Below are 21,578 nucleotides of genomic sequence, written 5' to 3'. Positions count from 1 at the left end.
TTTTTTTTCCTCTTTGTGTGTTACCTGAACAGTACTTGTTTAATCTTTATTCTTAGTTCATCATCCTTTATCATGTATATGTACCTGCCTTGAAAATAGGTATTATATTGTTTTATCATCTGTACAAAATCGTGTCACTTCATGGATATTCTAAATACGGTCTGTTAATAAATGGCACCCAGTAAAATACGAATTTACCAAAAATAAGCCATTTTCAGGACTTTTGGCTGATTTTGGAGACAGCAGTCTCAATTTTAAGCCAGGTTTTTTAAAAAAAAGAATTTGAGTGTATCTGAGATTGTGTCTACATCAAGCCAAAGGTGAAAGATATTCTGCTGAGTGAAATAGGGTGTGGCAAACAGGCTAGGTATCAGAAGTGATCTCTAGCCTAGCAACAGTTTCAATATCTATCTTCTGAAAGGCATGCTAGAATGAAAACCAAAATAGAATTTTTTAGATCTTATTTTTGATGATCTAAATGTAACTTCTGATGCCCTTTTTTGTTATTGTTGCTGTTCTGCTGTTCTCAGTGACAGCAGCTTTACTGATACACTAGTCCAAACATGGTTGTGTCATTCCTCCACATACTTAGTGCAGTGTTGTTGCTCTCTGGTATGTATCAAGGAGTCTTCAAGAATTATGAAACCACAAATGCAGAAGCCCATCATCACACACTGCAGGAATTTTCTATAATAAGGTCCTGAAAGGATTTATGTGAAACAAAATTTGTGAGCTTAATAGGAGCTGCACCCCGTTCTTAGCCACCACCAGGCCGGATGGAGCCAGAGGAGGGGCCGTTAATTCTGCCAAGAGCAAGGGAAAGGGTTATGCCTTCATCTTCATCTGCACTGAGTAACCTTCTAACTTCAACACAGCGATTGTGCTTATCAATGTGACTGACTGGGATTGGGAAAGAACGTGATTACTTTCCGTGCCTAAGTGGGGTGTTGGTGAAAACAAGGTAAAAGCAGGGCCAGAACTGGACAGATTGACCAAAGTCTTTCCCAGTATTTGATAAAAAGCACCGAGTCAAGTGTTACAGTTTTAATCAGTGTGTTTTAATGGCAGTTGAGAGTTAATAAACCCAATGGACACTTGTCTCGTTATTGACGCGTCGCCATGCAGTTGGGAAGAGGAGTGTGGGCATGTCTTTGCCATCCCAGTGGGGTATTACTCTTTGCATTAGTCCATCACTCATTCCATCGGTAAAGGAACTTCTGAGTTTGCAGTGGATGACCCTGTGTTGCAATTTTGTTGTTAAATTTGGCTAAGTTTGAGCTTGAGGAAAAAAATCAAGAGAACGGAAGGAGAGACTTTTGAACTGATGAATCTGTGCAGTCCAGGCAGGGCCCGTGTGAGCAGTAGGTCTCACGCGCCTCACAGAGAGGCCGCGTCTACACTTTTGCTGTCGTCGCCTGACGGTGTTCTGCTTGGCTTTGCTTCTAAGGACGTGGTGTCTATTTTCCAGAAAATATTTGCACCTATTTATTCCATTTTCTCAAGGAACTTTCAAGTAGATCTTTCAGTGTATGAGCCCAGGGCCATGTTTCTCCTTGGTTGATGCTGTCCTGTTGTGTGTGGTTGGTGATGTGCATCTGCTGGATGTTGTGGAGGGTTAGCATTAGCTCCCTGGGTCGCAGACTCGCTGTCGTGTAGACGTGGTGGGCGCAGAGCTTGGGGAACCTTCCCTTCACTGCTCTGTCTCCAGTGCTCACAGAGTGCTTGGCACACATTGGCTCCTCGGTGAATAGTTGTTGGTTATATTTGTGGAATGATATGCTGACTAAATGGTTAGAGCACATTATGAAGGAATTTTAGTAGAGTTTCAGTTTCTTTGGTTGCTAAATGATTTGTAATGTCTTAATCAGTTTATGACAAATTTTCTAAAATTATTTCAGATATATCAATGACATGTGAAGCCCCATTTTCTGTTTTGTAATCATTAGTTTCTTGGGACACAGTTCTTAGGAAAATATGATTTAGACTTAAAGAATTTAGGAGTTTTATGGGAAATCTAGAACTCATTTGCTTTAATAGCCTTAAAGATGAAGTAAATGAGACCCAGGTTTACCCAGGTTTTCAGTCAACTCTGGATCCCAGATTTCCTGGTTCTGAACCTGGTGTTCTTGGATATTAATCCAAATACCTGGAAACATGCCCTCTCCGTTGCTCTTGCTTTGCTCTCTCGCTGTGAGCACTTTCTTTTTACCAAGAGGGAGTCACGGAGGACTCCAGCAGAGGGGCGTGGGGAAGAGCCCTCGTGGGAATGTCGCTGGCCTGCTGTGAGTGCTGCCAGCCAAATAGCGAGCTGGCGATCTGCCTTCCATGCAGAGGTTATCTTTCTTATTACAACAAAGCTAATTAGTGGATTTTCCAGTGTAAGAAAATGTTGCCGTTAGTGAAGTTTTCCTCACTGTGCCAGAAAGCAGATGGTGGCAGTGAGCAGGGTTTTCTTCTGCCAGGCTTTGTGTATGCTTTCTAAACCTGTAAGAGTCTGCTTTTCCAGATTCAGATTTTGGATTTTTTAAATTTTTTAACAAAAATAGAAACTCGTATTTAAATGTACTTGTATCTTGTGGCCTGTTTGACATATCATGGTTCCTTGAAAATGTTGAGTAACAGCTGATGTTCTGCATGAATTTCTTCTCTAAGTCTCAGGACTTCTTTGTGGTGTTCTCCACTTTCTCTCCTGACAGAAATTAAGAGTTTGTGCCTTGAGAGTGCCACAATAGGGAGTTTTGCTGGGGTTATGAAAAACAGTATATACGATTTTCTTTATGTGGGAATCTTTTTTTATTTTGTTTTGTTTTGCTTCCAATTGCTGAGTAAACACCAGCTCTTCTCAGGAAGGCTCCTTCGAGCCTGCCTCTATTCACTGTGACGTCAGTGTTGGCATACAGTTTTGAATAATTCATTTCCCTATCTACTACTGGTGAGATGTTACTCTCTTGCTATTAATTTAAAATTTTCTTTTTGCCTAATGTTTTTTATGACTTTCATTCCAAATATGTTTGTTTAAAGTTTTCCCTTGTGAAGTCTAAGCATGTCTGTACAATACCAACATGGCGGTACTTAAACAAAGTGCTTTCTGATTTTAAGGCCGCTTGGGAGAATCTGTGACTGCAAGGGTGTAGACATGAGGCTGTTTTGTATGGAAAAGACTTATGGTTTTGTTGACTAACACTTTGGAAATTTTTCCCTTTCTACAGGACTTCCAAAAGGAAATTGTTAAATCATTAAATGAGTTGTTAAAGTATAAAATAAAAATGAAAACGAACTCAGTGATTTTTTTTTTTTGAGGAAGATTAGCCCTGAGCTGACATCCGCTGTCAATCCTCCCCTTTTTGCTGAGAAAGCTTGACCGTGAGCTAACATAGGTCTATGCCCATCTTCCTCTATTTTATATGTGGGACGCCTGCCACAGCATGGCTTGATAAGTGGTGCCATGTCCACATCCGGGATTCAAACCAGTGAACTGGTTCATGCGTGCAGTGCTTGTGAACTTAACTGGTGTGCCACTGGGCCGGCCCCTCAGTGATTTTTTGGGAAATCGTTTGGGTAGATATAACAAGAAAAAATTGTCCCAAAGTTATTAAATAGAAAAGTCTCATGAAATTATGTGCTGTTCTGGGGGTGATAGCCAGAATCAAAGGCAGTGAGAGGATTGCCATCATCCTTCATCCCTTCTTCTGCATCATTCCTGAATAGGCTGTGCTGCTGCCGTTCCATCCATGCCTCAGTACAACCTGATGGTTCAGAGATGGTGTGCAGGACATTACTTCACCTTTCATCCCTGAAGAAACTCTGATTTTTTGCTTGTAACTTTTCTCTTGTCTGTTGCAAATAAAATTTCCTGTCTCACTTGAAGAATTGCTATTTCTGACTGTTCAAAACAATACCACTTCTTCTGTTACCTGATTCTTTTTTCTTTTTACTGTTTTTCTTTTTCGTTGTTTTTCCCACTTATAATTTATTTTTATCTTCTTCTCTAGTAACAAAAATAAAAGAAGACAGAGTTTAGAAAAGATACTCGTTGATTTTGAACAAAAATGAGTTTGTCACTGTTTCTTCTTTGCTTATCTTAAGATTGTAGATCTGAAAGGACAGAGGTGACACTGAAATCACTCTGGACTACAGGTTAGGACCTTGGCTCTGTGAATGCGGCAGGGGTGTACATATTGCTGCATGAAGCCCAGCAGGGATGGGGTATGGGGTGAGGTTGCGTGAAAATGAGGGTGTGATTTGCAGATAGGACTGCTTGCTCTTGATACCCAAGCTTCCCTGTGAGCTTCTGCTTGTTCAAAAACTTGGAAAAACCATGTTCATTATGTCCAAAAAATTGGAAAAACCATGGAGCCCAGAGATTTGTCATTTTTCTTGAATATAAAACAAACAGATGAGCCGTTTCCTATGGTAGAAATCGCTACCTCCACTATCCTCCTCTGATAAACTTTGGAAGGGATTCTAATTGAGAGAAACTCCCTGTTCCCATCACCAGTGGGGTGGGGGCGGGGGCGGAAGTAGCTACTCTTAAACAACAAGGAACATGTGCTTTTACAGATAGTACAGAGTTGAATGAGTTTATGAGCTACCTCAGGACTGAATAAAAAGCTCACAATGCTTTGCACACAGTAGGTGATCAATAAATGTTTGATGGACTGAAATAAACAAGCTTCTTCCTCCTGAGAATAATTTAGAGTGATAATGATTTTTAAAAAGTGAATCAGAGTAAAGTTCCAATCACCCACTTAAACAGTTTGATGAAGAGAAGTTGTTGAAGTAGCACCTATATTAGAGACTTCCCAGAAACATGATTTTTTAAATCAAAATAAATCCAGGTGACAAATAAGAAGCTTTTTTTTTTTTTAAGCACATGCTGAAGATCGTTCATTTAGCTAATCCTACCCAAACTATACTAGGTGTTGTATGGAAGACAATTCAATTTTAGGATTATTACTAAGCAAATTCCTCACCCATACTGAGTTACTGAAATGGAAAATACTTATCTCCCACCCAACATAACCACAGAAAAGGATGTAGATTGCATCCTTAAATGGAAACAGAAATGACACCTTACATGAAGGTGAGAGCACATAAGCTCAACCGGGCTTAAGTGGGTAGGACCCGTGACCTATGGTGGACTCCCGAAAGCCTTCCCAGATAGCAAGGCTACATAAGCAAATTCATCTCTTTTAATTATCTGGGTTTGTTTTTTGCTTGTTATGCAGGATGTTTACAGTTTTCTCATTTGTATCAACTCACACATTTTTGAAATTTCATAATTTACTATAGTTTTGGGTGTAGATTAAAGTTCACTGACTAATCTTTTCAGCATGTTCAACTGCTCCATGGTATGAAGATACACAGAGCTTGATGACTTCCAAGTGTGGCTCAAACATCCAAAGCACTTGAGATTAGCACCTTGTGAAGACATTTTAAATATTGTACTGCAATTAATTTTAAATAACTTAGCACTGCATATGTCAGGGAGAAAGCCATGATGGGATCCAAATGGGAACTCCTAAAAGTGAAATGATTCCGTGCATTGAAGTCATTTTATCTATCTTAAAGACATGGAAGCAAAACATGGATGAATGTTTCTACTTCTAGAAGGCTTGGGTGAATTTCTAAAAAGTGAGACATCATTCAAACTTTATTATGGTAATATGAGAAGTCTGAGGACCATTTTCCAGTGGACCAAATGAGTGATAACTCTGTATATTTATAACTCCGTATAAATAAGTAAGACTTATGTCTTACAGGTTCAGAAACTAAGTTATTAGAGAAAAGTTAGTCAATGTGGAAATTGAAAGCACATTTATTTGAAAGATATATAAGAGAAGGTATATCTGAAATATTTTTTTAAAAGCATTGTCCTAAATCCTAGGATCTAGGACCTAGACTAAATTAATTCTTTAAGGATACCTTTTTCAGTAGCTCCTAAAACAAAGTTTTCTGGTGTTCTGGATCACATAATGGATCAAGATATAAAGAGAAAACATTGTTTATGGGATTCTGTGGTTAGGGTTGGGCAAGTTACTGAAGATAAACATTTGCAACTCTTAGTGGGCTATTTGTGGTCATTTATAAAGTAAAGAAGAGACTGTCTTTGACTTATTATGGTTATTGCACTCAATGATCAGCAGCAAATGAAGAAATATCACCTAGTCTCTTTTGATGAAATGGGGATCTCAGCCTTGAATGCAGCCAGAAGACCAATACCTGGATTGCTTAATAATCTGTTTCAAGTTAGAACTTTAGGGCTGGAAAGAACCTTTACAGGATCCCTCACCCCTCATTCTGGTCCTGAATTGAGGACCTTTCAGAAAGCAGGCCTTCTCATTCTGCTGGGTCTCTGCTCGCCACCTGGAATATACCACCATCCAGTCATGCAGTCTCCCCAAAGCCAGAAAATCTGCCCAAAAACATCTGTTGCCATTCCCAAGATAGGTCCTGTTGTATTTCTTGGCCCCAAAGAGCTATTTTTTCACCTTCTGATTTTAATCCCACTTCAACAAATGCCTATTAGCTCCAGATAGTGTGCTGTCTGGCAATAAAAATGATGAGGCAGGAAATAAAAGTAAGCAAGTCAATGTGAATCTTTAGCCAGTTTACATCCTGTAGAAAACCTGCTTTGGTGGCAGCTGCAGGTAGCTCCTATCATTTATGAGGCATTTAAATCATGCCATTCAGGTCTCATAATCCTGAACGTCAGGCATTCTGAAGATGAGTACGTTGAAGTTCAGAGAAGCAAAGGGGCCTGTCTGATTCCACGAAGCTGATACAAATGGCCAAAAAGGGGCTCAAAGCCAGGTTCTCTGATTCAAGCCCTTGCCTTTTCATTGTTACGTAGCTGCCTCTGTTAGAGCTGTTGTTTCTTTTAGAGGGAAGATGCTAGGCCTGATCCGGAATAACATTCTGCACTATCTAGGAAATTGTTTCTAAGGGGAAAAAAAATCTGATTTTTAAAAACTGTTTTGATATTTTGTACTATTCCCAACAATGCTAATTATGCAATAATAGCTCCATATTTCACTGGGAAGCACTCTGCCTAAACCTCTGTCTTAATAGAAAAGCTTATCCCACCCATTGCCACTAGTTAGTGTCCAGGCTGCTGTGAGTTCTGTTTCAAAGCCACAGTCAGTGGTCCTGATTGCTGCTATAAAAGCGATTATTATAAAAGTGCACAACAGCGTGTGCTGCACGTTGATTTCCGCAGGATGCAGGCCTTCTTCGGGAGGGGTGTTGCTGAATGCCCTTATCTGACTGACCGAGAGCAGGGACCTTGCCTTTTTAGGTTGCTGTCTGCAGGTGTCCTGGGTGACAGGCACAGAGTAGATGTACTGATGAATGGGGTGAGCAGGCCCAAAGAAAGGAAATTAAAAAGAAGCAGTGCCGTTTGTCTCGGGAGAATGTTCCAGCATCACTTTCCCCTTTGCTTGAGAGTAGTGGTGTGAAGATTGCTAACACTGCCGAAACCCAGACTTGTCCAAAATCTCTAGTTATATCTCTCACCAGTGGTGGAACTCACGAACACACTGGTGACAGTCCTGTTTTCTCGATGCTTCAGGGAAACAAAAGAAACAAAAACCCAGAACTTCCTGATTTACCCAGCCACAAAACCTTCAACCTCATTACAGTGTCTGCATTTTTTAGGATCATTGTTACTCTGCTATCCTCATTCCTAATTCTTTCACAGAATTATTTTCTGGTGATGGATGTGCCAGGATCCAGCCATTTGATTTTTGAGAGTTTCCTTGTTTAGTCAGTGGACTTAACATCTCTTCCACCAGGTTTTCTCCCTCCTCCCTCCCCTCAACACCAATTCTTAATTCCCTTTCCTCCTTTTTTCCTTTCCAAGCAGGAAAGTGTCACAGTAAACCCCCTACCTTATCTTCCAGAATTCCATAGGAGCTTAGCTCTGGGGGTCTTCTTCTTGAGGCCTTAACCTTACTTCTAGAGAGTCGTCATTATCTTTGTCTAAAGGTCATCGTTAAATTGAATAAAAGGAAAGCTGTGTTTTCCTGTCGATGCACAAAGGCTGTATTGACTTCCCTAATCCAGTTTGCTGAGGGTGAGAGAATTAAATTAGATATCTAAGCACAGAAATTGAGAGCCTTTGAAAACAAAGATAAGGAGACAAGACTGTATTTTCCTTTTTCCTGGGAGCTCTAGGCTCAAGATTTTGCAGGTGTGTCATCTGATCCATGGCTTGCATCGATCAGAACGGTGCCAATGCATATTTAATTAGCAAGGGGACCCTGGATGCATTATAGCCATCATCCCTATATTGAATGGACTGTCAGACTTTCTACACACTTCTCCACCCCCACCCCCCACCCCAATCCGTGCCCCCTCCCTTGCCTCCTTGTTTGGAAAGCTTCTGCATTTTGTCTGAGCAGCTAAAAAGTTTCTTTGTTTTTAGCTGCTGATGCATACAGCGCCACTGAGGAGAATACAAACAAGTAGGGTCCTAAAGTGTTTATTTTGTCTGGGAAGACAAGCTAAACCAATTCGATTCCTTTGGTAAGATTTTCAAACCCTGTAGAAAACCAACAAGAAAAACGAAACAGAAAGAAATACACTGTTCAACTCTTCATGTGTAGATATTTTTAAAAGAGTGAGTCATCTTAGGATTAAAACAGGATGATCCCAGGATAAATATGTTAATAATAGAATTAAAGATTAAATACTTTTCTATCGAAGTATTCTCTTTTAAAAACTCCTTGTTGTTGATCATTAGATGTGGAATGTTAACAAATTTTTAATTTATCAAATTTGAGTGGTAAAAGTCACCATTCTGTCCTGAGTCTGTCATGCTATTGGGGGATCCAATGATATAGAAAAGTTATTTAAGATAGAAGGTGCCGAAAAGTTAGAGCTGGATGTATCTTTTTTTAAAGTTTCGGAAGTTTCTTAGGCCTTCTGTTGGTGGGGGTTCTTAAAGTGACAGGAGTTTTGGAGTTTTGCCTCAGACGGCTTATGTCTCGAGGTTGTGGTCACTGTTCATTTTCACACAGGTTAAAAAGCCTGAATGCCCAGGCAGAGTGTTGTCTGATAAACAGATGTAATGCACCGACTCTACTCAGAATAAAGAGCAGCACACTGTGAGCACACGCTCAGGACTCGTTCACACTCATCAGCCTGGTTAGCTCAGAGTTCTCGTCTCCAGTCTACTTTTGAGGTAGCTTCTTGCTGGTGAAGTAACAAGGAATTTTTTTCTTGCTGCAATTTGCTGCAGAGAGTCTTGGGAAATTCATTTGCATACATCTTGTTACAAAGACTGACTACTTCCCGGCTGAGACAAAGTGTGGCCTGATAAACAGACTTAACACACAAATGTCTGTCTGGAATAAACAACAGCAAGCTGAGATTTACATTTCCATTATCAGTGATAATCTCTTTCCCAGCATATGGGAATTAAGGACCTTTTCTTTAAAACCAGGACTGTGATGCTGATGTTTTTATACCAGACGTGTCATGTGTGGATTGGGGTTGAATTTTTAAAAGAAACAACTTGTTTGGATAGAAAGATTTATATTATAGAGGTAAACGTACACTTCTTTTTTTGGCACCTTATGGTTTTAAAACTGGGTTTTCTTGCATTCTTTTATTTGATCCACACAACAATTCTGTTAAGTTATGCAAAATAGTCATTAGTGTCCCCATTTTACAGATGAAGAAGCCGAGATCCAGAGCAGTTATATAGCTGAGATTTTTTTAGGACACCATCTCTTTATCGTTTCATGCTCCTTTCAGTAGTGAAATACGAACGCAATAAAAGTTAATACTGGGGCCAGCCCTGTGGCCGAGTGGTTAAGTTCACGAGATCTGCTGCCGTGGCCCAGGGTTTCGCTGGTTCGGATCCTGGGTACGGATATGGCACTGCTTGTCAGGCCACGTTGAGTCAGCGTCCCACGTGCCACAACTAGAAGGACCTGCAGCTAAGATACACAACTATGTACTGAGGGGATTTGGGGAGATAAAGCAGAAAAAAAAAAAGACTGGCAGCAGTTGTTAGCTGAGGTGCTAATCTTAAAAAAAAAAAAAAAAGTTAATACTTAGAGTACTAACTGACCCTAAATAGCATGGTTAGCCTCAACAGATGGCATTTTATTATTTTAATAAATATGCTTACGGATATCCAGATACATGAAAATAATGCATATGTACTATAACTTAATTATACATCATTTTCATTTGATTCATTTGTTTTTATAGGGTGAAAGTTTACGGGGAAATTTTCTACTTTAAGTTGTATAGATGATTATGTGAGTAATCTTTAAGCATATATTCTTTTGTTTAAGAACTCCAAGAACTTACTGTTATAATTAATATTGTTTTTGAAAAAGTGACTAAAAAGGGGAAATTGAACACAATTCTGATACACAATAATGTTATAGTGATGGCTTTTTAAGTAGGTCTCTGTCTACACATGAGTGGGTTGGTGACCAGGTTGACTCAATAACTTGAGTTCTTAATTGATCAACATGTCACTATCACATGTCAACACAGCTCCTGTTATGGGAAAAACAAAATTCAAAGTGATTGCCTATTATCATTACCTAAATGAATTTTAGTCATAGACCCTTTTCAAAGAAAATGTAAGAAGTTATAAATTTAATATCATGCTTGCATATCTTTTAGAATCACCATATTCTCGCTACTGACTTCATTTATAACTTCACTGAAAAAGCTGATGATTACTTGAAATCAGCCCCATGCAAAGATTGAAGGTTTAAAGATTGAGTCATTTTGTCATTACTTTCAGAGTGACTGAATTTGTAATTTTTAGAGCTTAGAAATGATTCTCCTCACTGTCATAACACAACAATAGTTATGCCATTTAATTTTTTCTGTCAGCGTATTAAAACCGTATATCATTCCCCAACCTCCTTGTGCACATAGAAAATAACACATTTATGAGTAGGTGATAAGACAGTTGAATCGCTTCAACCTAAATAGTCTCGTCATCATCCACAGTCCCTACTAAACAGATGGGCCTCGAATACCAGCATTAATGCCAAAAATTCTATTTCCTGCAAATTTAATATTTCACAAATTCTTCAGAAAGGCATTTTAGAAAAAGTTTCAAGAAAGAAAATGGTAGAGACCTAGATTAGATGACACTTTTAAGTATGCCCTGAAAATGTGATACGAGGGAGTGGCAAGAAGTGGGTCCCCTGAGCAGCTGGCAGCCCCGGGTGGTCTGGTGGAGCTCTTCCAAGTCACTGCTGCATGAGCATAGCCTTCCCACTCCTGTCCAAATCTGGATTCAAGGAGACGAGGGCCAGTGTGCCCAGACCAGCCTGGTCCTTTGGAACAAGGGCTCTTCCTCTGCCACGTCTCCCCGTCTCCCTTCCGGGAGGAGGGTTCCTATGTGTGCTTTCATTACCGCAGTTATCGTGTACACACATCCACGCAAACACTCAATTCTGGCTTCCTGGGACCGTTAATACTGGTCATGTTTTGCATTTTAAATACAGTAAAGACAAGACTTCCCATTTAGAGAACCGTGGAGTGTTTCCATTTTCAAAGCTATGAAAACTTTTATGGTGTGACTCACCTCATAATTTATCTGTTTTAAAAACTAGGTTATTGTGAGTTAATTTTTCAAGTGCCCACAGTTGTCTGTGTTAATTGACATTAAATATTGGTTTGGTTATTTACTAAGCTTAAAGGATTTTATCCATTCTCTGGAAATGCTAATAATTGAATATTTTTACTGGTCCAGATTTAATGATGGTATTACAAGTATCTGTTTGTTCTTTGCAAGACCACTATGGACTGTATTTAACTGGTGGTATTCATTGGTGTTTACACATATGCTACAAATTGTATATATACATAAATGTACCTGTACACTGAAATTCTACATTCTCAAAGATTTTTCAAATATTTCCTCATACGTTGGTCTTTATGGTCAAGGTGATACTGGAAAAAATAGTCTGTATTTCTAAATATTTTAAAGTATTGCAATAATATTTCTCTTACACTTGCAGCTATGAGACTAATAAGCAAAATGTGGCTATCATAGCCATTTGATTTTCTTGATTTTCTTAGTGTAATAAACATGTTATAAGACTAGAGTAATTCTAAACCTTACACTACCAACTAGACGTAGGATTGTTTTCCATTATAACATATGGGGAAAATGAATCTTGATATTCTTTGGCCTGACGCGTCTTTCCAAACCATAAGAAACAAAAACTTACTTAAATTCTGGACATCTTTAAGGACTAATTCTAGAGGGTAGCAGTTTATTGTATTCAGAGTATAATCGCCCTTATTTCTTATGTTCCTTTGCTCCAAGAATGGTCCTCACTCTTCATTTATTTGCAGGAAAGTATTCATTCCTGTCTTTGCCTTTTCTTTCTCACACTATACACGACCCCAGTGCTGTTAGATGGCATCTCACTGTATTTCTTTCACTGGGTTAACTCGTTTCTGGATGCCTTAAGGTTTCTTCATATCACCTTTTAGTTTATGGGATTTAAAAACTGCACACAAAATTCTAACAGAGGCTTTTCAAACTTCATCTTTAGCCAAAGCATTATGCACCTAGGGAGGTTGAAAACTAGGGTAAATTATTTTTTGAGTGGAACCAGAATTTGTACTTTCGTGGTCTACAGACTTTTGTTGCCATCACGTAGACCAATAGGAATTACACTGGTTTATTTGAGGGCAGGAAGGGCTCTTCACCGTAGCGCATCTGTCTTTCCTTTATCAGTTACTCACAACAACAGTTGTTAGGATTCTGAGGTGCTTTTGGGCATCAGATGTGGCAGATTTCTCTTATCCTTGCACTTTTCGAATACTTGAGATATTCCTCTGTTGCCCATCATGTTAGCTTTCGCACGTTTCTGGGGGGCCTCCTCTGTGTTAGACACTGTTTTCAGCTCTCATTATTCGGAGGTGGCCTCCTGTGCTGTCGGCCAGGGGATCATAAGAGGTGTTTGTCCGCAACGTCTAACCACCATGCAACGTTTCCCACCTACGAACCAAAGGGACGTGCCTCTCTCTCCCTCACCAGGCCCCACGAAGTGGGACGTCAAGCAGAAAGAAAGGCCTTGTTTGCTCTCCTTTTTCATTTTCTAAGTCCTAATCCCCTTTTAGTGTGAACTGAGTGCATTCAGTCACTGGCAGTGGTTCAGTGTTAGAAAGCCAAACAAGTGAAAAATCCGTCTCTTTAGTTGAGCAGATATTGGATCCTTGGCCGGGCCCGGCACCCTTGGAAGCCCAGGGCAGCAGGGGGGACAGGACAAGAGAAAGAAAGAGACTCTTTTCTCAGAGCCCAGTTTCTCCTAGGAGATAACTTAAAATCCCTGTGGTACAATATAACAGAAGTGGCAATGGAAGAGAGAGGTGTACAATGAGAGCAGGACTGGAGAGCGGGATGTTTTCTTCTAGGTTGAGCACAGAGAAGATTTAGCAACATTCCATCTTTGCTTCATGCCGAAAGAACTTAAAATACGTGGAAGTGGTATCTGTGTTTTGCCTGATCAGTTTCACCATGTTGACATGTCTCTGTCCTCCTTCGCCTTTCCCAAAGGAGTGCTGTCTGAGGTTCCATGCTTAGGGAGCAGAAGCGAGGTTGGGAGCCAGAATATGCAGAGAAGTAGCAAATCCCGTCCGAGGTTTCTGTTCTTGTGTTGCACCACTTTATGAAAGCAAAGACTAATATGCAGGCCTTAGGATTTATTTTATTCCTTTCCCTAGTGGTTCTATTGATAGTGGAATGTCTTTGAGTACTCCAGCAGTATAGATGTAGGCGCCGTAAAAATGCACAGATAGATGGCCAGCGGTTCAATTAGGAGGTCTCAGCTCAGCCTCCTACATGCAAGCCTTGTCTATTTTAGGGTTAAATTTCTGCTCATAAGTTTTTTAAAAACCAAAAGAAACATTGCTTTTCAAGGTTAGGTTGAAGTCTAGGGTTCCTTAAACAAAAAACAAATCCCTAGATGGGAAAAAACATTGATAACCCTAATGTACTTCCTCACAATAGCATTTCCAACTCCGTTTAAACACACTTTAAATAATATTCTCTTCATTATAATATACAGATCTGCTGGCTTTCAACTAGTGAACCAGAGAAAGTCCCTGCCAGATATAAGATATGAGATATGGCATCCCATTCTAGGCAATTGGGTTTGTTTTCTGCGACCTCTAAATATTTCCGGTGGTGGGACTCAACTGCCCATGTGGTAACTGTACGAGAGAATAAGACGTAAAGTTACCTCTACCACGTATAAAAAGAGAGAAGTAAGTTAATTGTTAACCTTCATGACAGCATTTTAATGCAAATGCCTAAGAGAGATCTTTCATTTGTATCCATTACGTACGGGTAGAAATTAATTTGTAATTCTGGTCGTCTGGTTGTCTCCATACTGAACAGCGGTTGGTGACCTTTTGCGATACCAGAGAAAAAGTCTGTGTGTCCTCAGCATAGAACAGCTCTGGGACGGGGTCATTTTGTTCCTTGTTGGTTCAAAACAGAAACGGCATTAACGGCCATGGTAGAAAATAATTAGCCAAGTTTTTAGGTCATTTAAGTTTTCTGGTAGATCTCTGGCTTTGCCTGTCCCTTACCAGGACGTTGTACTTCAGTATGCGGTCCTCAGATGGATAACACTATCTCTGGCTTTTGAATAAAACTGGAGAAATTAAATCCCGTTTTCAGTGTGGCCAGATGCCTCCTGCAGTGTCTGCGCCGAGCTTTCACAGGAGCGGCCCCTCCTGGACCAGCCCTGAGCCTGTTCCCGCCGCTCCTCCTTGGCTGTTGGTTCGCTTCTTTTTCTGTGGCTTTGAATTTAAACTTTCTTTGAACATACCTGGAGCCATCTTTTGTAGCTGTTCCTGTTTTATATAATCATGTTACATTTCTATAAAGATGAGTAGTGAGCCAAATGTAAAGAAAAGTAAAAAGAACATAGTCCACTTTTAGATTTTTAAAAAAATTTTTTGGATCTCATTATCCTTAATATTAATGGATAAGTATCAGAAAAGTAATTGGCTATTGTGTATTTAAGTTAATTGAGATAAAAAATATTTTTCCATTTGTTCGTGAAGTAGTGATTAATCATACATATATTACACCTGAAGGAATGTCAGCTAAGCTACCACATAGAAAGTTAGGTTTGCTAGTATTACTCCAGAGAAAATGATCTATTCGGCAAAATTTTATATATCTATTTTGGGACACGATCAGGAAGAATTTAACTTTCCATGAAACAAAATTAGGTATTTTCTTTAATTTTAATTATGGATATTGAGGGTTTAAAATTTTCTAGGACAAAAATAATAAAGGTATACCTTTGTCCTAAAACATGTTTAATTACGTCTCAGAATATTTAATTTGTAATTTTTAACAGCAAAATTACAGAACCTTTCCTTAGAAAAAGAGAAGGTGACCATGCCATGTTTTCAAATTGTTTGCTATAAAAGTAATGTTAACTTAGGGAGTTAAAATTTCAAATATGGTCCAATATAAATTTGCATTTCCGACTTTCAGTGAAGGCTTTGTGTTTAATTTTGTGGTTCATTCATATGGATTTCTCTAGAGTTTTTGACCGATAAAGCTTTTTGTTTGTGTCTTCACTATGGTGATTATTACAGGATGATAAAAGCTGTCACTTTGTCAGACTTAAATAAGAATTCATATTTTCACAGTTTTTGCTGTTTGAACCTTTGAATCAATTTTTTCTATAGTCCCCAGATTAAGATAATCTAAAAACTTAAAAATAGACATTTTCTTAATAGTATTTCCCTATAATTAAAATCTTCATTTGCTTACAAGCAGGGAGCCTTTCTAAAGTGATAAATGAGCATTTCTGGAGCTGGGGTCACTAGTAGTGCTGCTTCTTTTTGCAATATCTCCAAGAAAGAGAATGGTAATGCTCTAACCTGTTGGAATAGAAGTAATATTTTCAATGTAGTCACAGTTTAGTGTCATGACCTTTTGATTTTGCGTTGAACCTCTTGCTGAAATGCGGTCAAATTTCAGACAGCCAATTCTGACTTTGGGAAGTGAAAGTTCCAATCCAGGCTTTCTGGAGATATAGAGGTTTTTCTTAAAAAAAAAAAAAAATTTTTTTTTTTTTTATATAATGTTATATACTGTTTCAAGTCCCAGAAAATGTTTTACATCAAAAAATTTTCCCCTTGAAATATTTTTCCTGATTTTTGTCTCCTAGCCCCCAAAAATGTATCATAACTATGCTTACTTCTAATTCTGTGACATTCTTTTGATCTAACTTAACTTTATCTCACTTTAAAGTTAAATGTAATTTTATTTTAAATTATCCCATTTAGAAGTTAAATTAATTGAATTAATTTTTATGGTTTGAAAATGATTGTATTTTTCAAATAAAAAAATAAATGAAATTCAGTAAATGTGCACAAGAACCTATTTTTGCTAACAAGCCCTTTTAGGATCTCTCAAATGCATTAGACCAAGAGAAAAATAATACTTATAAAGTGAGGGAGCCATGTACCTTTCCGAAGGACGTCTTTGAGTTATCCTGTTATTTCAAGGAAATGCGCTAGAATATTAGGACTCCTGTTTGTAACGGTGTTAGTCTGCATAGTCTGTTGCTGTAACTCACAGCTAAATACCGACAGAACTTGTTACTGTTGTTTGGGTTGCTTTTATATACCAACTTCAAAATATGTTTTGACACTTTATTATGTTCTGAATCGAGCCTCAGATGTGTGTCGTAAGGAAGGGAGTCTCTTTCAGGCACTCGTCTGTAAACAATGGAGAGGAGCAGTTTGGAAATGGCCTCTGTGGAACCATTTCAGGTTAGGATCCCACACAAGCCAGCTGCCCTGGAGGTGTGAGCAGAACCCAGCGTCCTCTGCAGGGGCACGGCTGCTGCTGCTGGGCATTGTCCCTCTCTCTTTTCTAATTTCCTTTCCTTTTTCCCCCATCATGTCATTTCTGTGATGTTCTCATTCCTAGTTTGTGTGCTGGACCTTCTGAGAAAGTCTGGCACCTCTGGTCCACTTTTCCTCACAGAGCCTGTAATTTTTGGCTGTATTTTTATGTTTTTCAGATTCAAGTCAATCTGAAAGTCCCAGCCAGCCAAGTGACGCTGACATTAAGGACCAGCCAGAAAATGGTAAGTTTAGTTTGGGGCTCTAGCTGCGGCTCTGAGAGTGCACAGTAGCCAGCAGCCAGCCAAGTACAAAGGTTTCCCGTCTGCCCTGTGGGCAGCCCACAGCAGGAGCAGCTTTGAGGACTCGAGGCGTTCTTTGGACACTCCAGCAGACCCAGACCCTCTCGCCACATGCTGTCAAGTACACACGAGCGCCTTGGCCCCGGGAAAGTTCGTGGCTATGAGAGAAGCAGAATCTTTTACAACCTAAGAGAGGAGCCATGGCCTTTTCATTTTATTTCAGTTCCTTTTAAAGTGGCGAATGCCCCACAATCTTCTTCACTAGTGATTTGAGATCATTGACCAGTAAGTATTTTTGAGGCCTAGTGGGAGTTCAGCGCTTTTCTAATTCCTTTAAGAAAATGATCTCTAATTTTGAAGGCTTTTCCACTTTAAATTGTCTAAAATAAAACAGTAAGGGCACATGACAGTATTAAATTGTCAATTGCATAAATATATAAATTTTCTGTTGTAGGAACTCGATTAAAATAGAATGTATACTTTATATATGAATATAATACTGATAAAATATTGAATTTGTGGTATGCATTCCAAGTGTGAAAAAGATTGTCATAGGTTAGAATTTAAGATTGAGTAAAACTATCGGTTTCAATAAAACGAGAAGTAAACTAGATATCGATCTTATGCTAAAAATTGTATTATATACTTTCACAAATATCATCTCATGATTCCACAGAGCTCGTCCTTGGTGGTGTAACTGGAATCTCTAATGGGGATGCTTGACCTTGAGGGGCCTGTGAGGGGCCTGTGGTATCCTGGTTAAAAGCTCAGGTGTTGTCAGACCTGTGTTCAAATTCTGCCTCCACTATTTCTTACTTTGTAATATTGAAGAGGTTATTGAACTTCTCGGTATAGATTTATTCCTCATCTTTAAAATAGTAGGGTAATAATATTACCCACCTGTTGAAGAACTAAATAAGATAATATGTACACATTCATATAGTTTATACTAAAAGCATTGTTGGCTGTTGTTCACTATTGCTCATTACTTTTCTTGTCAGTATAATCCACCATATTGCTTTTCACCTACTTAGAATGACCTCATTCCTCGGGGCTCTCCTCCTGTTATTTTTCTGTGCATTTTCCATTTCTGTCTCCTGATCTTTTGGAATAGGTGGGTAAACTGAATCATGTCAGTATCATGCTACAGAGGATGGAGCTCTCCACTTAGATATCCTCACGTTAATTTCTCAGGATTTGTTTCATTTCCCAAGCCTCGGAAATTCTTTCTAATGTTGCTGGGCTCCATCTGGCTGTTCCTCTCCTCATCTTGGTGTTTTGGTGGTGATTTTCCTTATCAACGTTGTCTTTTCAAAACAGTCATAAAAAAGAGATCTCTGAAGGCTTCTTTTAGTGTCATAAACTACATCTTATTTTTGCTAACATTTTAAAGTGATATTTATAGACTAGCTCCATTCTTCATTTCCCACCTGGCTTATAGCTGATGTCTGTTTTGTTTTTTTCGTGTATTATATTTATATATAATCTGCCTGAAGCTGTGTCCAGAGACATTCATTTTATTTTCATTTTTAAGAGTTTGTGGGTGGTAGGGTATATGGCCACCCCTCCAAGTGGCCTGTGATTCATTGTCTTCATGAAGTGGCCAACAAGCGGTTCACACAGAGGTGTAAATTGAGGGCATGAGGGCCTGGCACTCTGTCTGGAGCTGCCTGTGATACTGATCCCAAAAAGCAACCAGGATGGAGCCTGCATTTTTCTGCCAAAGGCACAGAGATATTATCCAAGTTCACTTTTAACCCCAAGTTACTTGGTGCTACCTCAAGGATTCCTGGTACCATTTTGGGGGGATCATGTGAGTTCAAAGAAAGAAAGTATTAATATCTAGGAGAGAGTAATAAAGTCCTTTATTTCAAAGAAAAAGAAGTAGAAGCTGCTTCATGTTTGACAATTCCAACTGAAGGTCAGACTAGAGGAACATCAGCCTCTTTGGGTTCCTCTCTCTGCCTTTTGTCAATCTCAGATGAAGTTATCGGAGGAAAAATGTCTCTTCCCTAGAGACATAGAATCCTCAAAGGAAAATGAATGAAGATTTCAGGACGAAGTACTTATGTGCATTAGATGAAGTTTTGGTGTTGCTTGATCAGGAGTGCTCTTTCTTTCTCATTACCCGGCTTATGGAAGATGAGTTCCTGAAAGTTTCATTTGTTTGTTTTGTTTTTGTTGTTAAAGAGGAAACTCTCGTAACGAATCAACAAAACTCTAAGAAAGTTTGGAATCTTGGTGGATGAAGAAGTGACAGTCTCTGGTCTTCACATAAGTGGGAACTCATTCCTCCTTCTTTATGTGTATGTGAGGGGAAATAATATTCTTTTTATCCCAGCTCTTGAGGAGAAAGGTAATGGGAAACGAATGGTATTTTCCTAGTAAACCATGAGAAATGGATAGACAAATGGTAACATGCTGTTTCATCCACAACCATAAATGAGGCCATGTAACTTTACCTAAAGTGGATGCAGCTGTTTCTTCCATGCCCAACGAGGTTGTTTTTTCTGTGGAATTTTTGCTTTCTTTTCTTGTACTCCCTTAAGACTCAACTGTAAAGGAAAACAAATCTTGTCCAATTAGAGCATTAGATGGGAATTTTGAAGGAATTATCTGAAGCCCAGAGATAAAATATAAAATTGGTGTACTATAATGATTAAAAACTCTGCCCTTAGAGTCAAACAGACCTGAGTTCAAGTGAAATGGTGGCAGTGACTTTGAATAAACTCTTGCCCCAACCTCGGTTTTCTTTTGAGTAAACTAGGAAAACTAAAAGACCATTCCTCATGAGTATTAAAATGAGAATATGCATGTGAAACAGCGTCATGCCTGTTTCCTGGGAAGGACTCAAGAAAGGTAACCTTTACTTCGCGCTGGTTCTGACACACACCTGTGATGAGTGCACACAGTCGAGGGGTCAAAACCTGGCGCCATGGAGTGGGAGAGGGATTGCGTCAGAAGTAAACAAAACTTGTAAAGCGTCCTTTGTGGATACCTGCTCTGTTCTGAATTGTCAGACATAGTCTCCTTGGTTCTGTCCATAATCCCCAAAGGGCCACATCTTACCGTTCGGGTCTCTTCCTCACATCCTGTCACTTCCCAGGGTGGAGAACTACAAAGGCCATTCAGAGTTGCTGGAACCTTCAAATGAGCGCTCGGGATGAAGGTGATCCTGGAAAGAAAAGTCTGCACCTAGATGTCTTTAACCTTAGCTGAGTTTTTCTTTGGCACAAACCAAATAGAATCTGGCTTATTAAAAACTATAAACTGATTAAGGGTAGGATTCATGACAAGTTCCTTTTATGACAGTCTTGCACAGTATGTAGTTCTGTGCCTTGAACTTAGTAGGCCCCTGGTATTTATTTGCTTAATAAATAAAATTAATAAGTAGATGAATATGTTGTTGTTATCCCCAAATATTTTTTGAGTGTCTGCTCACTGCTTATTTACCAAGAAGTTCTTAAGAAAAAAAAACCATTAATTAAAAAACCCTGGAGAAGCTGAAAGTCTAATTTGGGTGTGGGGAAAGTTGTAGGCAGACACATGGGCATACGTACACAGATATGACCAATAGCACCAGGAGGCCAAAGCTGGGGCCTGCCCTAGTGGCCACAATAGATCAAGTTGTTGCTCCGCCCTGCCCCTTCAGTGAGCAGCTGTGATCGGATGTGTGAAGTGCCATCCTGTTAGCTTATGCAGGATTACCCCAGGGAATACATCCCAACAGAGTTCTCAGTCTGACTGGTATCAATCAATTAATCCTTTTGCATATTTCTGGGTTTTCAAGAGCTCCTGAAGGTTTTAAGCCTTGTTTGTTGGACTTTGAGTTAGAACGTCTATTCAGACCACCTTTGTGAATTCCCATGATGTTCTTTGGCTACGGTTAAAAGCATTTATAGGATAGAACATTTGAAGTACCTGCTCGATATTTACAGGGCCTGTGGACGGTTCTCCAAAGCTTGCGTTCTGTGGTGCATCAGGGCAGTCATTAATGAGGGAAAAGCTCAGGTGAGAGCCCTCCTACTTAATTCAGGGCTTCTGTAGGGCCACGTGGAGTCACTGTCTCAGGCTAGCACAGTCCGACACGGGCACCCAGGAAGCACGCTCCCCCCGGGACTCACTGTGAAAGCACCCTCCAAGGAAAGACGAAGATGCGAGACTCCCTTTTCAGAAAAGAAAAGCTGTGTTCACGTGGTTTTTTCCCCCTATTTTCTCTCTCTCATCACCTGCGCAGCCTGCTAATAATAACTTCACCTTAGTGGTTTCTAAAATGTGATATTTATGACCGGGAAGCACAGTTGATGTTTGGATGATTTTCTGTGGGCTTAGTCCTGGTGGTGGTTCCTCGTTTATCTAGTAGTTGCACGTATGTTGGTGGCTTCAGCCTCAGATGGGCCT

General features: G+C 39.5%; 1 protein-coding gene and 1 long non-coding RNA gene across 26 annotated transcripts in view; one reads left to right on the top strand and one right to left on the bottom strand.

Annotated features, from left to right (window-relative positions):
- NFIA (nuclear factor I A) overlaps nucleotides 1-21,578 on the top strand; it is a 520,959-nt gene that overhangs the window by 338,849 nt on the left and 160,532 nt on the right. For 22 of the 25 annotated variants that reach the window (XR_011438921.1, XR_011438924.1, XR_011438926.1 and 19 more), the window contains exon 3: nucleotides 17,055-17,120. The exons of the other annotated variants lie outside the window; for them this stretch is intronic. Coding sequence is in view for 15 of the 22 variants with exons in the window: in XM_070267567.1 (XP_070123668.1) it covers nucleotides 17,055-17,120 (66 nt within the window). In the remaining 7 variants the exon portion in view is untranslated. The remainder of the gene's footprint in view (nucleotides 1-17,054; nucleotides 17,121-21,578) is intronic. 25 annotated transcript variants of the gene reach the window in all.
- LOC138924172 (uncharacterized) lies at nucleotides 1,033-8,020 on the bottom strand. The gene is made up of 2 exons (XR_011438929.1): nucleotides 7,890-8,020; nucleotides 1,033-3,988 (listed from the first exon to the last, which is right to left on the bottom strand). It is a non-coding gene; the product is annotated as an uncharacterized lncRNA (long non-coding RNA).

This window comes from Equus caballus, chromosome 5 (assembly GCF_041296265.1).
Source record: "Equus caballus isolate H_3958 breed thoroughbred chromosome 5, TB-T2T, whole genome shotgun sequence".
NCBI classification, from domain to species: Eukaryota; Metazoa; Chordata; class Mammalia; order Perissodactyla; family Equidae; genus Equus; species Equus caballus.
The sequence above is the reverse complement of the archived record's forward strand: the minus strand, read 5'-3'. Positions and strand labels throughout refer to the sequence as shown.